Raw genomic sequence first — 16,710 nt, forward strand, 5'->3', positions numbered from 1 at the left:
GTTCCCAGCATGAGGGTCTTCTCCAGGGAGTCCTCCCTTCTCATTAGGTGGCCAAAGTATTTGAGTTTCACCTTCAGTATCTGGCCTTCTAAAGAGCAGTCAGGGTTGATTTCCTTGCTGTCCAAGGGACTCGTAGGAGTCTTCTCCAGCACCACAATTCAAAGGCCTCAGTTCTTTGGTGCTCAGCCTTCCTTATGGTCCAGCTTTCACAGCCATACGTTGCAACTGGGAAAACCATAGCCTTGACTATATGCACTTTTGTCAGCAGGGTGATGTCTCTGCTTTTTAGTATGCTGTCTAGATTTGCCATAGCTTTCCTCCCCAGGAGCAAGCGACTTTTAATTTCTTGGCTGCAGTCCTAAGTTTACCAAGTTCGTATTAACTTGACTGTGTCTGCACATGCACTACTGTAGACATCAGTCCATCACAAGGTGCATTTAAAAGGGCAGCTAGATACTCCGAAGTCCCCTATCTGTGAGCACAAAACTGGAAAAGCTGCGTTCTTGCTCACATGCAGAGCCATGCAGGATACGGGAAGCTTTCCCCTTTGATCTGAGGGAGGGGGCAGTGCTGGAGCAGGCCTTCCCACTTCTTGATTTCCCCCCTTTTAGATTGTCTAAACGGGGTTTATGAACTTCCAGTCTCCCTCTTCCTCCTTTGTCTCTAATGTATGCTTCCTCCTGAACAGTCAGTATGTTAGCAGCTACTTTAGCCTCTGGAAAATATGTTTGCATCAACTCAGCTAATTTCCCCACAAAAACAGTTCTCTTCAAAAGCTTAAATGTTTATTAGTCTTGTATTTAAATTGTTAGTTGTTCCGCAAAAGTTACTTCCCCCCAAAGAAACTTGTGCATTTTAAATCTGGGTTTATAATCAATAAATACATGGTTTTGGTATTCTGATAGGTGATTCTGGGTTGCTTCCTTTGCCACGGGTGTCCTATTGCCAAAGCCTAAAGGTCCATTTTGGTGAAAGTGTGTCTAGTAGGAAATGTGCAAGTTTTTATGCCCGTCTAAAAGGTACACATCTGGCAGCAGTGTAATGATATCTGGTGCTGACTTGGGCAGGCATGAGCAGACCCCACATTTGTAGGATCTGGTTTGTTCTTCCTCAAACACTGAGATCCACCCACCAGAGATAGGAATAAAATAATGGTTCAGGAGGGTGGGCATACAGTGAGAAGTCAGGCTGAGGGAGCTTCTAAAGAACATGGTGGGCTGACTTGTCCCCAGCTGTTCTTTTTCAGCAACTATGGTTAAGTGGGGGACAGCTTTTAAATGCTGGTTTTCATTAACCAAAGAGGAGTCAGAAATCCTTGCCAATTTATTATAAATCACCCAGTGATCTACCAGTAAACGTACCTTCTGCCCACCCCTGGTATAGAGTGTGTGCTTTTAAGTCAATTCCCTGCTTATTAGCTCCAAACATTTTTGCATCTTGAAGCAAAATGTATAGTTTTGTTTAAAAAATCAGAATTAGAGTTCTCGGACAGAGGAAGGAGGAAATAGCCGTGCCCTCTGGAATGTGCTGCCTGCAGCGTTTTGCTTCACAGGGGAACTTCTAATCTGGCAGCGGTGGTGAGCCCAGAAGTCTCACCCTGCAATTCTGAGTTCGAAAATCCAATTAATAATTAAACAAAGCAAAGTCTACTAATGAAACACACCTACTAGTTTTGTCCTAAAGTAAAGGCAGCCATTCCTTTAGATTAGAAGACTGTCTCTTTCAAGAGGAACATGGAAAGGTTCAGTTGCTAAATAGAGGTTACAGTTGAAGTGGCATCCCTCTGTTGTTGATAAGAAAATGACTCAAATGAGTAGCAGAAAGAAACTGGACCAGGAAGAAAGTAACGCTATAAAAGCAATATTTAATCAAAGGCAGTGTAACCAGCTTCCTGACCTGGCAAGGCCTGGTACCTGGAAGGGCTCAGAGGTCATGATGAACAGAAGACTCCAGGGCCCATGATACAGAAAAGAGGCAGGAGGTTTTCCAGTCCTGAGAGATTGGATTTTGTCTGAGCCCCCAAAGCCTGACTTTTAAGGCAGGGGCAGGAAAGACCTAATGCATAAACTGGTGTATGTGAGAATCCAAGAGGAATGGGATGAGGGTGGTCGTGTCACAGTTGTTAGGGGCCACAAGCGGCACATCTGCTGAGAATGCATCAGAGGTCCCTGCAGCCCAAAACAAAACAAAACAAGCCCATACGGAAATGCTCTCCGACAGCAAAACGAGTCGGTGAGTCCTAGCTGGGAGAGAGCCAGATTCATTAATAGGAGGAGAAAGTGCCACCTGGATGGTCCAGCTGGGCAGGCTGTCCACAGTTCGATGAACCTCTGGGAAAAGTTCTGAGCAGAGCAGAAGGCGATGCCTGCTGCAGGTAAGACATTCAGGCAGCCTTGCTGGAAGCTGCATGGCATTACTTTTTCTTCAGAGAGCCCTTTGGTTTCTTCTCCCTCCCTGAAGGCCAAGGCCCTTTCTCCTCATGCCTGCCTTTGGTGTTTTCTAAATTCTCATAGAGGGTGAGTTCCTCCTTCTGCCTGTGTAGAGGAAAAGGACACAGAAGATGAGTTAGGGCAAGCTGAACCTGGCATATGGAAGGAAGTCAGAACATGGGTGGCTTAGATGTAATACCAGACCATGACGTGGTGTTCATGAACCAGCCTCGTGAGCACGCTGTCCCTTCCCCTCCAATGTGGGCATGCCCTCTCTTCGTGGCTTGAGGCAAAGCATCTTGTCTTTACCAGCAGACTAGAATGGAAATTAACATTCAAATCCTGGTCTCCAGTCTTGGTTTTCAGGTTGCTGTTTGCCGAACCCTCATTTGCCTCAAGCCAGGAAATTAGGGAGCTGTGCATTTGCAGGGGGTGCAAGGAGGAGAGCAGAGTGCTTGAGGATGGAGATCCTGCTAGGTTTATTCAGGTAGTGTCAAGCCATATCTGAGCCACCTGAGAGAGGCTCTCAGATATAAACCACTGCGACAGAGTCTCGCATCAACCCAGTTCTGTGCTTGCGGCATACATGTGTGCACACCGACAAGTCAGAGTCTTGATCAGCAAGTGCATTCCCATGCTAAGGAAAGCTATTGGTCCTTATTCTTGCCCCAACCCTTATGATAAAAGGGGCCAGTTAACTTCTTTTTTAAAGCAGCACAGACATAGTAGAGCCAGAAGAGCTGGCAGGTATTTTGGAGGTCATCTGGTCAAACTTTCATCTCCAAGCAGAACACAATTACAGCATTCTGTATCTGAATATCCATACTCTGCTCAACCACCTCCATCAAAAGAGAAACTACTATCTACAAGGCAGCAGTTCCACTAGGAAATAACTCATAAAGTCTGAAGTTTCCCCTGATGTTTAGCAGAAACCTTCCCTGTAATTTCTACCTGCTGGGAGTTCTGGTCCTGTGTTCTGCAGCAATGAAGAAGAAATCTGATTCATGTGCTGCAAGACAACCCTTCAGATAGTTGTGGATTAACTTTATCCAGCAGAGCATACCCAGCTCTTTCACTTATTCCTCACAAAACTTGGTTTCCAGCCCCTATTTATATGCATATTTATCTTGTATCTTAGCAGTGAAAATCTTTCAGAAATACATTGAAAAATTAGTGGAAATTTGCAGGGGTCAAGCGTAGTGCAGATTCAAAGTGAATGAGGCTGAAAAAGCAAACTATAAATCTGACGTTTATGTGTTTTAGAATTTGCCTCCAGAGTGAACAGGATTGAAGAAAATTGTCACCACCAAATTACCACTCTCCAAAAGTGACTGTTGCCTTCACCATGAGATACTTACCTGGATGATTTTCGCGAAGCCTTTGGATGTGAGGACTTCTGTGCGGGTGGGTAGGTTATATTTCCATACTCAGACTCACTGACTTTTCCTTTCTAAATATTCAGCAGAAAAAAGAAGAGGAGGTTTACAAAGTGGGGCGCTGTGGGGCTGCAGTGCTGTGTGCGATGACTGGTTTCATTTGTGCCCATCTTTCTACTAAGAAAATGGCACTCCAGGCAGCTTACAATCAAGTAACATTGGAATAGAACGGTAGTTAAGTGATGCAGGAAGCTTGGCTACAAATCTCTAAAGCACAAAACAAATATAGCGAGGATAGAACAGAAACAGCATCCCACCCAACATGCCAAAGTTCAGCTTGACTAAAAAGCACGAGGGTTGCCAGCTGTCAGAGGAACCATGAAATGGTAGCAAACTTGTCCTCCCTTGGCTGGAAGTTCCACAGCCTGGGAGCTGCTCCTAAGGAGGAGAACTTGTGCTCGTGCTCGTGCTCTTGCACACACACAGTGCAACGTGAGCGCTAGAAGCTGGATTTATATCTCCAGCCACAGCAAAAGACACCAGCCAGTTTCTGTCCCACATTGCAGAACTATGTAACTCCATTGTCAGGCTCCCCTGGAGAGTACACCATGCATACCTGAGCAGCAGTCACATGCCTGTCCGGGTTCCGTACCTGCATAATATCCAGCTTTCTCTTGGTGACCTCTATAAACTGGCAGATGGCCATGTAGATGAACTTGTACTGGGCTTCAGTTTGCACCATTCCTGAGCGCTGGGCCCGAACCATCTGAATGACCTTGGGGATATCTATGTCACAGTCCAGCCCTGGGACAGAATGAGAACAATAAAGGGGAAGGAGACAAGCAGTCTGGCTGAATACAATGGGAATTGCACTAGGCAGATCATCAGTCAACGCAACGGGGTGGGAGCAGGCTGTGTCTGCCTCACAGTCCCGGCGCCCTGCCTGACCTCAGACTGATGTGCTTTTCCCCACCTGCTTTCAGCTGACAGCCACACTCTAATGCCAGACTCCTGGATTTATTCTAGGGGGGACACCTGCACATGCTCTGATCTCTCCAAAGGCATCTGGCACGCAGGCAGAGTTTGACTCCCCGAAGCGGGACATCCTGCTTGAACACTCTCTTTGGAGGTACCAAGTCCCCCCAGGCAACCAGACGGACCATGTCCTGTGTGATGAAATGGGCTTCAAGAAAGATGCCCCCAGCCAGTCAGAGGGTGTAACTCCTAGCCAAAACAGGCTGCAAGGCCTGGCAGAGGGAGCAAGCAGGTAGTTGGCTGAAGTGAGCCAAAGCTCCGGAAGCGAACCTTGGTCTTTCTCCCTTGTCCTCTTTCAGTTGTGCATTTAGCAGTAGCACGTGAGACCACATGTGTATTTTACTTCCATTACATGTAAATTCTGTATGAAGGAAGCCCGCCAGTGTCGCAACGAGGAGAGGCTTAAGCCAGGCCAATCCTGTCACTGGTTGAATCTCCCTTGGGGACTGTGTTTACTGTAGGTTGCTGGCGACTGGAATTAAGTTGTTTTTCTTAAGGATTATCATTATTGTAGTGGTTCTACCCACCCACATGCCTTACAGACATTACTTTAAAGGTCATGTGCCTCCTTGTCATTTGGTTGCTGGGCAGCGTCTACTGCTGCGTGGATTGCTCCTCTCGGCCCCGTGCTGCAACGCGTGGATCCGCAGGGGCTGCTGAATCCTGGGGGTTCTGCTGCTTTTCTGGGTTGCTCCGAGGGTCAACATCATTACCGCCTTCACCCCCGCCCCCTGGCTCAACCCTGTGCCTTCAGGTGCTCCATTCCCCACTGCTGCTGGACATTGTCTTGCACAGTGCCATTTACGCACACACAACGGTGGCAGCCTGCTCTGACTGTGCCTCCATCTCTCCTCTCCGTGTGGCTGAAAAAGCTGCTCTGCCTATGCCACCTTGAGTGACCCTGCCCACTGTTCCAGCAGCTGCCACTCCAACAAGGGGGAAAATGGCGAGGGAAAGTGGGGAAATGCTTCCAATCTAAGCATTGCATTCCCCAAGCCAATCCCGCCTTCTTCCCTCCCACAGCAACTTTTAAGCAGCAGGAAGAGAACCATTCAGATTGTCTCTCTCCTAGGATCGTCTATGCCCTATTTTGCTGCTATGAATACATCACGAGAGATGGTAACAAGCTCATACCGAAAGGTGGGAAACCCAGCTCTGGAAAGTAATGCCCTTAAGAATGGAGGGGTGTGACGCCTCAGTGCTGGTGGGAGGGAGCAGAGAAAGAGCTTTGCCATTTGAGCTTGAAAGAACAAGACCCTGGGAAGCAGGTGGGCAAGTTGGAGAAGTTATTGCTGGTGATCTCATGCGCAGGGCAGCAGGTAACTGCAGTAGGTATGTGTATAAATAAAAGAAGCAAGGTAGGTCTCCAGGAAGTTCTCATCAAAAGAAAATGAAAACCTTTAATACTGCCCATAGGAACTCTCCTCCTTCAAGGAAGTTGGATGTGTATAACAATACCTGCCAGCCAGGTGTTGCCAAATGGATAGATTCCCATATTCCCCTGTCCTTGGGGGTTTCCCTCAGGCAGCTGGTTGGCCACTGTGTGGATGGCATGCTGGACTAGACCGATCATTAGTCTGAAGCAGCACTGCTGCTGTTGGCGGCCATTCCTGGTCAAACATTGGAGCTTGACGCTGACAGAATGATCCTAGAGAAGGGCTATTTTTGGTCAGCCAGCATGGTTGGCATGGGGATGCCTGAAGTCTGCCTGGCGGGAAGGAGTGGCCCAGGGACGCAGAAGAGAAGCGACCTCACCTTTTGTTGAGATCATATCCACGATCATGTCAATGACGATGATGGTCCCTGTGCGACCAATCCCAGCACTGCAGGGAAAGGCACAAATAGGTAAGAAACTGCCCTGCTGGATTCTACCAGTGTGGTTTGCCTGGGACTGTGTGTCCAACAGGTTGCTCTAACATCTTGATGCCTCCAGAAAAGCTCCAAGCAGGGCATGGCCCTTAGCAGTGGCTTGTCTGGCGCCCAGAGGCGTCCTGCATTTAAACACAGAGGCTGCAGCAAGTTGTGATGTCTAAAAATTCCGGAGAGATCCACTGCCCTCTATGAATCTGTTTAATCGCTTTCTCCCGGGGCTTGAAGGAGCGGTCATCCCACTTCTTGTGGAAGGGAATTCCAGAAATTAGCTCTGCGCTGTGTGAGCTCTGCCCCTCAGTCTCACGCACAACTTTCTTCTTTGTAGCAGTGGCTACTGCCGCGATCGTGCAACATGCACAGTACGCAGCCCTCTGAAGCAGGCTGCAACCTGTGAGTCCTGCTGAAAAAGGAAGGGCCGGCACGCCCACTTGCCGTGCATAATCTCCCACTGAAGGAGATCACTAGCATCGCAACCTGCACAGGCGCTAAGAAGTAATGGAAAAGCAGGCCTCTGCTTGAGTTGGGAGGGTTGAGACTTTTTTTGTCATGTGCCCTCAAAAATGTAGCTATATGCTTTGGACCTTGCTTGCAGCAACCTGGAATCAGCAACACACCACTGGCTTTCAGGGGGGCATGTCGCCTTTTCCAGATTGGTGTCCTCTCGTGAGCATGCAGCCTTCCTTTCTGCTTGCTGAGTATCCAGCAATGCACTGTCCCTGAGCGAACCGGTGACAGCTCACTCACCTGCAGTGCACCACGATGGGCCCGGCTTCTGGGACGCTCTCCTGCTGCTGATTGATCTGGGTGAGGAAGCCAAGAACTCCTCCGGGCTCACTGGGCACTCCATGATCAGGCCAGCTCAGGTACTGGTAATGCCAGATGTCTCTCACAGCCCCACCCTAGCAGGTAACAACAACACGTCTTTGTGTGGCTCATGTCTGCTGCCTCTCTTCTGTCATTCATCTGGTCCCCTTTGCTCTTCCCATCATGCTGACGGCCAGCAAAAGAGCACCTTCTAACTCCGAGGGACAACGGCCAAAGTGGAAGAAGCCAAAGTGCAGCTCTGCTGGACACTTTAGATGCATCCACACGAAAGATCTTCCATGCAAACCCCAAGGAAATAGGTGCATAAGAAAGCTGTGCTTTTCTGTAGCTTGAATGTATTGCAGGCAAATAACCTCATTTATTTATGTATTTATTCATCCATCCATCCATCCATCCATCCATCCATCCATCCATCCATCCATCCATCCAACTTAAATTCCACTATTCTAGTCTGAAGACTCTCTAAGCGGAGAGAGAGAGAGATGTGGTCCATATTAATTATTCATTCATAGGCGGGGAAAGTACCATTTGGATTTTCTGCCACAGGCACCAAAATCTTTTACTCCATGCCTAACGACCCTGAATCTAGCTAGTCCCTCAACCGGCCAGCAGACTCCCATCTTAACAGCCTTGTGCCAAGTGGTGGATCACGTCCCACCCATGCTGCCTGTTACAAGGAGCTCTTGGGATTTGTCCACCTGCCGTGATTTTTCTGGAGCCAATCAATAATAGTGCTGGAATTGCATAGCCTTTGTGATCCATGAGATGTTCCGGTGAACAAGGCAAGAGGAGAAATTTTAATATCTGAAGTCACCAACTGCATCCAGACAGAGAACTTTATTTATTACATTTATAGCCCACTCTTTTTCCCCTGGCAAAGAGCCCAAGGGAGTGTACGCAATCCCCCCCCCTCCATTTTCTCAACAACCCTGTGAAGAAGGCCAGGATGAGAATCAGTGACAGGCCCAGAGCCACGCAGAGATGGCCAAGTGGGAAACAGAATCCATACCTCCTGAATCCCCGCCCAGCTCTCTAACTGCTACGCCACACTGCCTCTCCAGTGCACTGCAGCCAGTGAGCAAAAGGAATTGTGCGACACTGCCCTCTTTTTTTCTTTCTGGGAAGAAAAAAGGCAGGGGAACTACTGGAGAAAAGTGGGGAGCAGAACTAGCAACTGAAGATGTCACCTGGGCTCCCCATAACAGTTTGTGAATGAGGCAGTATAAAGACAAAATACAAGCCTTACCTGGAGGTGCCCATGGAAAGCAAAGCAAGTTAAGCTGCTGCAGGATCATGGTGAAAAGGAAGAAATATAAAACACCACCAGCAGCAGGTGATACTTCTGTGGCTGCTTCCACACTAAAGAAGGGGTGTGGTGGGTATGACTCTCCTTTGGCTGTGATACTACAGAAACTGGCCACAAAGCTTTTTTGCAGTTCAACCTGTAGCCAAGATAACACTGTAGGACCTTGCAGAACCTTCCCACTCCTTAACTGGGATCTTTCTCCTCAAACGGTGCTCCTATCTGCTCTTTTCCTGAATTTCTATGGATATTGTTTTCGGTTTCATGCATCCCTGCCTCCCACTTCTAGGTTGCCATCTTTTGCTTCTTAGATTTTACTTTCCTTTAGGATCTAGATCAGTTAATGATATTGACCATCCCCAGAACTTGCTGGCAATGCATCGGACCATGAAATAACTCCAACTAAAACAGTTCTGGACTTACAAGCAAAAGACTCCACATTCATCCTGCCACCTGGAGACCTCTGCTTTATAGAAAAAGAGCTCTGGAGGTATCCTGTCCTCCAGACCTGTCTACAGCTATTTCCCAATAGCCTTCTATGTGATGGTCCTGACTCTGCTGTACCTGACACCACAGTCCTGCCAGTCTCTTTTCAATGAAAACAGTATCCTGTTCAGCACAGGCTGGCCAAGCTAATGGTTCCCACAACAGTCTCCAGGGACCATTATAGGATAGACGGGAAATCCCTGTCTGAGTTGAGGCCCAGAGCTGCAATCTCAGAGGAGGAGATCCAGGTTTGATTCCCAGCCTCTGCTTCTATGGAAAGATCTGTGGCAACCCTTTAAATGGTGAGCTCCCAACTAAGGACGTGTTGAGGAATCTGCTCTGGGGGTAGGAATCAGTCGGATTCCCAGGGCCTGGCTCCCCAGGACTCTGTTCTGTTTTGTTGCAGCCCTGAGTCCAAGTTCCTGGCAGGCAGGCCCAGTGCTCAAGCAATGCGTGCCAGGAACTGAGCCCCGTGTGCACGCTGCCCAAGCAATGCCCCTCTTCTGCATCATCTGCAGCAGCCTTTGCTTGTGCTGCACACAACACGGAAGGAAGCTGCCAGTTGTGCAATCTTCCTTCCACAAGTGTTTGTGGACTTCCTTTCTGAGACAGAGCCAAGCGTGAGAGAAGTCTGTGCACACTGGAGGGACAGATGCCGTGGAGCTTCACTGCAACCCTAATCCTAACACTGGGGGTGGCAGGAGGGGACCTTGGGCGTGGTGCAGGTGGAGAGGGGGAAGCTCTGGATGCAAAGGATACAGAGGCCTCTCAGCACCCACCCACGTTCTCAGCGCAGGAAAATATTTCAAGCAGGAGGAAGAACAACCATTAGTTTGGAAAAGCTTGAGCTCTTCAGCCTTGGAGCACGGTTACAATTAAAGGATTGTTGCTGCAGGGGGCCAATCTCATGGTCTCAGGGAACATTATGAACCAGGGTGGGTTGTTGTGCCATCCAAACCTGGAACATTTACTGTGGGTTGGCTTGCTTGTGTGCAACACGCCACCAAACAACCCACGGCTCATTGTATGGATTGTTCTACCCATGATGGGTTGGCCAGTTGTCCAGACTTGGATGACTGTCCCCATCATGGGCCAAGGAAAGCAGTGGGCAAGCTCTTGGCCAGAGTAACACTCCCTGCCCATTCGCCACTCTTGCCAAGCTTCCCTGTGCTGCTGCCAGGGCCAGCTCTCTCCCTCGTGGCCCAATGGCACTTCGGGGCAACTGACATGAGGTATGTCTCCCTGCCATTTTTGCTTGTTGCAGCTTTTTTCCACCTTTATCATTTTTTTCCCTTTTTCAGAAGATCACGATCTCTGGTTTGGCAGACAGTTTCACAATCACCATTTCAAGAACCCAGGCAGCACATAGAGGAACTGCCAGCAGGTGGTTAGACTTGGGGGGTGTTGTAACTACATCACTCTTGTTTAGTTATTGGTCACATGGCCTCTGAGATGCGGGAAGGAAGATTCACATGCCCATGTGGGGGCGGGACAAACAGAACAGCTTTACAATTACTGATTTGTGAGGTGTGGCTGCAGGAATATTGTACCATTGCTGAATAATTTCCATCTTGGAATTATTTTGTGGGACTTAGCTGGTTGGAATTGTTAATCCTCTCCTCAGAGGATGAGAGAGGCAAAAAATGCTATTATTGAAGCTCATGATATATGATTCACTGATTTGGACATAATACTGAGGGGTAGTCCAGCAAAATCCAAGGAACCTTAAGTATAGGGATAATGTGTATCAACATGGTTTGATAAAACATGTTTTGAGGTAAAAAAAGCACTTAAGGCCAGTATATCATCAATATACAACAGTTAACTGCAGTACTATCTTAAAAGGCTTTATAAATTCTGGATAGAAAAATACAAGCCAATGATGTATTCTGATAAATTATTATTTGTAAAAGCACACTAAATGCTTTTGGTCAATAGTTACAGCTGCATTAGACAATCTCTCAGGCTTAAGAACATACATAAGCCATGCACAAGTTTGGGAAAAATATGTTTCTGCAGCTGGTAGGGAATCCAAAAAATGAGATTCAGTGAATTTCCTTCTTTCCTCTGAGGATATTTCTGATTTTTCACACTGGACTCTGGTGACCCAATCTGAAAGAAAGATACTAATTTCCCAATAAAATCTGAAAAGGCTCCATGCCCAGATTTGGTTATGTCTGAACTATTTAATGACACATCTATGTCATTCATTCATTCATGGCTCTATTTAAACAAAGTAATTGCTCTGTTCAATTACTGGCAACTTGTCTGGGATTATTATAATTCCTAATTGCAAGGAAGGAAATAGAAACAATATTTCCAGCTATCCTTGCATCAATCTACTTTCAGTAGCCAGTAAACTGTATGCCTGTTACCTTAGTAATAAATGTGCTGCCTGGACCGAGGAACAAAATGTTCTGAATGATGAGCAGGCTGGCTTTAGAGTTGGTAGATCAACACTCAAACATTGCCTCATCTTAAAAGCCATTTATGAAAAAATACATAAGCTCTCCCAGTAATGCTGCTTTTGTACATTTAAAACCGGCTTTTGATTCAGTCCCAAGGGATAAGCTATAGGGTTAGCTTTATTCCCCTTCCATTAAAAATAATTGCTCTGACTATGCATTGATATCGGAGGACAACTGTACAGGTGAGGTGTGGCATTGAGGGCACCCTGACTTAATTGATCCCTGTTACTCAGGGAGTTAATCAGAGCTGTAAACCTGCACCCACACTACTTAATTCGCATCTTAATGAGCTGCCTAATCATGGGACTTCCAGGTCCCCAAACTGACTACAATTAGTATCACTGTACTCTTATATGCAGATGATGCTGTCCTTCCTTCCTTCACCAAAGTTTGTTTGAAATGAATGTTGAGAGCATTTATAACGAAAATGCCTTAATTATCAATGTTGGTAAAACCAAAATTACGGTCTTTTCTAGGTACTTCTCCCTAAATAAGTGGGTTATAGGTGGTCAGAACATAGGAAAGTTAAAGAGTCTAAATATTCTGGTCTTTGGGTGGCCCATTGGTCCTCTGCTATACAATCAGCATCTAATTGTACCAAAGCTCTATTCTGTTGTTTTTATATTAGAGGAAGTCAGTTTATTCTTGCTCCGCTCCAAATACTTAAGGCTTAGGTGTTGCTACAATTGTTTGGATTCCCAGTGGGAATCGGAAATTTTGCTCCCACTTCAGAACAATTACTCTGAGTCTTTTTATGTCAAATCTTGGAATACCTAATTGTGTGAGATCAGCAGTATTACAGCTTGAGACTGCGTCATCAGTGGAACGTACTGCTTGAAAGTGGATGCTCAGACACTGGTTAAACTTGCCTACGCAAGCTTTGATTCAGGATACTTGTCCCTTCTCTGGGAAGACAAATACATCAGTGGTCTAAAGCTGTCACAGATGAACTACTTATCCTAGGCTTTTCTGATAGCTTTCTCTTCACTCAGGGTATTTCACAAGCAAAATCTATTCTTGCATTCCCAATTAGGGATATAGATAACTAATATTTTCTTATCTGCTACCTGTACTACCTGTTCCCCAATTTACTCAGGCTTGACTTTTGATATTCAGAATGGTGCAAAATATCTTGAAATTTTATTATTCCTAAAAATCAGACAATCTTCTCTAAAACTAGATTCAGTGTACCCTCTGCTATAGTAGATGGTCATTTCCAGGGAATTCCCTATATAAACTGCTTCTATTTTGCCCATGTGGAGATGCAGTGATAGAGTTCCTACCCTATTAACTTTTCTCTTGTAATATTGATTCAATATGACATATGATTTCAATTTTAAATAAACTTCCTGGAAGACCTACTGGTTGGTATGTGACTTGGCTATTGGGTGGTATATACATGAATTTAATAATAAATTACTGACAGATTATTATTACATTGCCTTTATATCTTATCTGTCTTTGGCAAGTAACTCAGCGTGGCTTACAAAGTTCTCCTCTGCACTTTATCTTCACCACACCTGTGAGGTAGGTTAAGTTGAGCAGTACTGACTGGCTGAAAGTCACTCAGTGGGGACTAGAACCTAAATCTCCTAAGTCCCAGTTCAGCACTCTTAATCACTACATGTAATGGCTCTCCATTCTAACACCAGTATTGTTGCAAACATTCATATGTAACACAAGCTGTTGTAAACTTTCATTTTCTGTAGTTAAGATCTGCAAGGATATTCTCCAGATTTATATGCACTAATTTATTGATAGTGTTTTAAATATGTTACTGTTTTTATGTTTTAAATATGTCAAGTGCTGCTGTTCTTTGAGTTATCTATTTTGTCTTATCAATTATTTGTGTTTTAAATGGTGTGTGACTAGATAATAAATACGATGACAATGCTGTGTGCAAACATTTTTAAACTTAAAAAATAGCCACAGTTGTGCAACTGCGGAGGCACAGAGTTCCGTGAGAGTGAAAACAGGGAAACTCATTCCGGCAACGTCCTGGGGGTACCAACCCCAGCAGAGCTCCAAATAGGGTTTTCCTTGTTTTGGCGTGACAGCGGCGAAAAGATGAACTCATGAAAAGGGGGTGGATGAGTGAGATCCTCATCGCTTCTGCTTTTGCCCCGACTGTCCTCAGGGTCCTGCACCTTTTGCACTTTCCTCTAAGGCACTAACTGCTTGGGAAAATACAAAAGTGCATCTCATCCCACTTTGTGGGGAAGGGTATTTGATAGCTAGCTCAGGCTCCCTTTTAAAATAGGGTTTAGATAAGGCCATGGGTATTTTTTGATAGGGACATATGGCTATATATAGAGGAATGGACAGGGAGGGAAAGAACAGGGATTCACAGCCCTCTTGTGCCCCAAGCCCCTGCCTCCCCTTTCAATTAAAAGCTAAATAAACGTTTAGCGGAACATCTGTGCAAATGGTAGGTGTGTAACCTTGCCGCTGTTCGAGTTGGATGGATAGATAAACAGCGTTTGCACTCCCAGGATGGAATTTCTATGGTGGAGCAAAGCAGAAGTTATAAATCAAATGCAAACCCTAACCATTTAAAAAGAGAATGGAGGATGTGTGCAGGCGAGGAAATTTCTTATCACTAATTTCATTTTTTTAAAACCACCCTGATAGGCATCTGTGATACCACACAAGTAAAGCGAACTAATCCCCTAAACCACTGTTCATTACAGACAGTGTGCTGAAGCTGTGAGGGCAGGGACGGAGACTCTTGGACTCTGCTGCTGAGCTTCGCTATCCCTGTCCTTGCTGAGGGCTGCTCTTCCTGTTTCATTTGTCTTCACCACTCCCTTACCCTTCTTCCCAGTGACTCTGTCTCACTCTGTCACCTTTGTCCTCTCAGCAGCTCATTCTTCCAGAGACTTCTCTCCTCCATCTCTTCCTCTTCGAACCTGCATTTTCCTCCTATATTCACTGTCTGCCCAGCTCCAACATGCCACTCCTTTCCTCCTTCATTCCATGTTCTTTGCGCTTTTCCCAGCTCCCATTCCAGGGCCCATCAGAGGAGCAGTTCTTCCATCTACAAAAGGAGTAGGAGTGAAAAGGCCAGAGGCAGGCAGCCCTCCATCAAGTCACTGGCCTTTTCTTTCCTTATTTCTCCTTTTTAAAATGGTATGGGGCATCAAGCTAGAACACATGTGTTCTCCAGTGTAAGGGGAGGAAAGCACCAAAACAGTTGTTTCCCCTTTCCACTGACTCTGTAGTTACTTCTCTACACTAAATGTGTTCCTTCCCCCTATGTATAACATGGAGGGGGAGAGGAATGCAGTGACAGATCCCTGAAAATACTGCTTTAACACTACAGTAGTCCCCAGGTTACAGACAAGTTCCATTCCTGAGAATGTCCTTAAGTCGAACGTTTATGTAAGTCAGAGCACATGAGTAAGCCAAATGTTTGTCGCAGTATATGTATGTACCTTTCTATGCATACAAAACACTTAAGAAACACTTCCATATTCACTAAAACATCTTAAACGCAATATACCATTGTAATAATGGTAATAATACAGTAATGATAAAGTAACTACAGGTACTGAAGAGAATCTGTATGTGTGCAGATATACAGTACTGTAAAAAAACAAATAAAAGAAACAGTTCTTAAAGGAGTTTAGAACATTTTTGAGGTAGCATTAAGCCTGACATTAACTGATGATGATGGAGATTGACCTGGTGCTAGAGAGGCAGGGCTTGATTGTGCTGCTGGAAAGGAGAGTGGCTAGCATTGGAGTGGCTTTCTTGAAGTCGGCCTCAAGGGTTGTTTGTACACCATGTTCTTTTTCTCATCATAAATGGCTTTATGGCAGCTGAGGGCCCAGTTGCAAGGGCAAATGCTGCAGAAGAACCAAAGGGAACTATGCACCCTACACAGGCCCGAAACACCCTGGCTTGGGTATGCTGGAGCTGACTTCCAGAATGAAAAGCCACGACTTCTGTATCTCTAGGGAACTAGGTGCCACTGATGACGCCTTGCCAAATGTGTCCCATAGTTCTCTAGAGATACATCACACCATTCTTCGAGACAGTTATTTGCTAGAAGTAGGCAAGGCTATCTTTAGAAAAAGGCTGTGAATATCTCTAGGAAATATGTTACCACTGATGACATGTCACATAGTTTCCTAGGGATATTTACAGCTTTTTGTTATAGATATTCATATAGGGTTTATGGCAATCCACGTGTCCGTAAGTACAGGTTATTCATAACCTAGAGACTACCTGCATAGGTAAGTCCTACTTTTTCCATCTAGAAACTTCTGATATTGTTCTGTAACTTCTCAGAGGCGACAGGAACAATTTCTCTGTGAGAAACCTCATAAGATATACCATTGCCTTTTTCACAATAAAACACCATTTTACTGACAACTATGGCTTCTTCTAGTGACAAATAGGCAAATACTTTGCAGATCAACCGCAAGCAGAGGAAGAGGCTGGCTGCCATGTGCAGCACAGTGGTGTGCCTCATACCTCACAATAAAATCATTCAGACTTTCCAGTTACCTAGCACGTTTCCTGGGTAAGCCACAAAAAATAAAAAAACAGCAAGTTTCTCGCTAGCCCCTTCTTTGAAACTTAACTAATTCTAAAATGCTGGGATCAATTTTCCTGCAGATCACATTTCCGAAACAATTTGCTGAGTACTCACATTATTGATTGGTGAAAGACGAAGCTGTCGGAGTTTATACTCCAGGGATTCATGTTCTCTAACATTCTCCACTATGTACGGCCCGTACTCTTTGGTGCTTCCCACCTCCGGCCAGTAGGGGACACATTTGTTCTGTCAGGGAACAGGAAACAGTCATTCCTATGGAGCTTGTGCCAGACAGAAGGAAGAGGATAGATCAGAGCTGCCTCTAAAGTAAAACTTGAAGCAAATGTGTGCTCTAAGCCTCAGGTGAATACAT

At 45.7% G+C, this 16,710-nt stretch overlaps 1 protein-coding gene across 4 annotated transcripts in view; it reads right to left on the minus strand.

Moving 5' to 3' along the window:
* Nucleotides 1–771: 771 nt before the first annotated feature.
* The window catches only part of PTPN6 (protein tyrosine phosphatase non-receptor type 6), a 49,685-nt gene continuing 33,746 nt past the window's right edge, over nt 772–16,710 (minus strand). For all 4 annotated transcript variants that reach the window (XM_044449687.1, XM_044449688.1, XM_044449690.1 and 1 more), the window contains 6 exons: nt 16,452–16,583; nt 7,457–7,611; nt 6,596–6,663; nt 4,458–4,609; nt 3,788–3,879; nt 772–2,534 (listed from right to left, as the gene is read on the minus strand). In XM_044449687.1, the coding sequence (XP_044305622.1) occupies nt 2,414–2,534; nt 3,788–3,879; nt 4,458–4,609; nt 6,596–6,663; nt 7,457–7,611; nt 16,452–16,583 (720 nt within the window). In that variant the 3' untranslated portion in view covers nt 772–2,413. The remainder of the gene's footprint in view (nt 2,535–3,787; nt 3,880–4,457; nt 4,610–6,595; nt 6,664–7,456; nt 7,612–16,451; nt 16,584–16,710) is intronic.

The sequence above is a fragment of the Varanus komodoensis genome, unplaced genomic scaffold (genome assembly GCF_004798865.1).
Source record: "Varanus komodoensis strain SLA01 unplaced genomic scaffold, ASM479886v1 scaffold60, whole genome shotgun sequence".
Classification (NCBI taxonomy): Eukaryota; Metazoa; Chordata; class Lepidosauria; order Squamata; family Varanidae; genus Varanus; species Varanus komodoensis.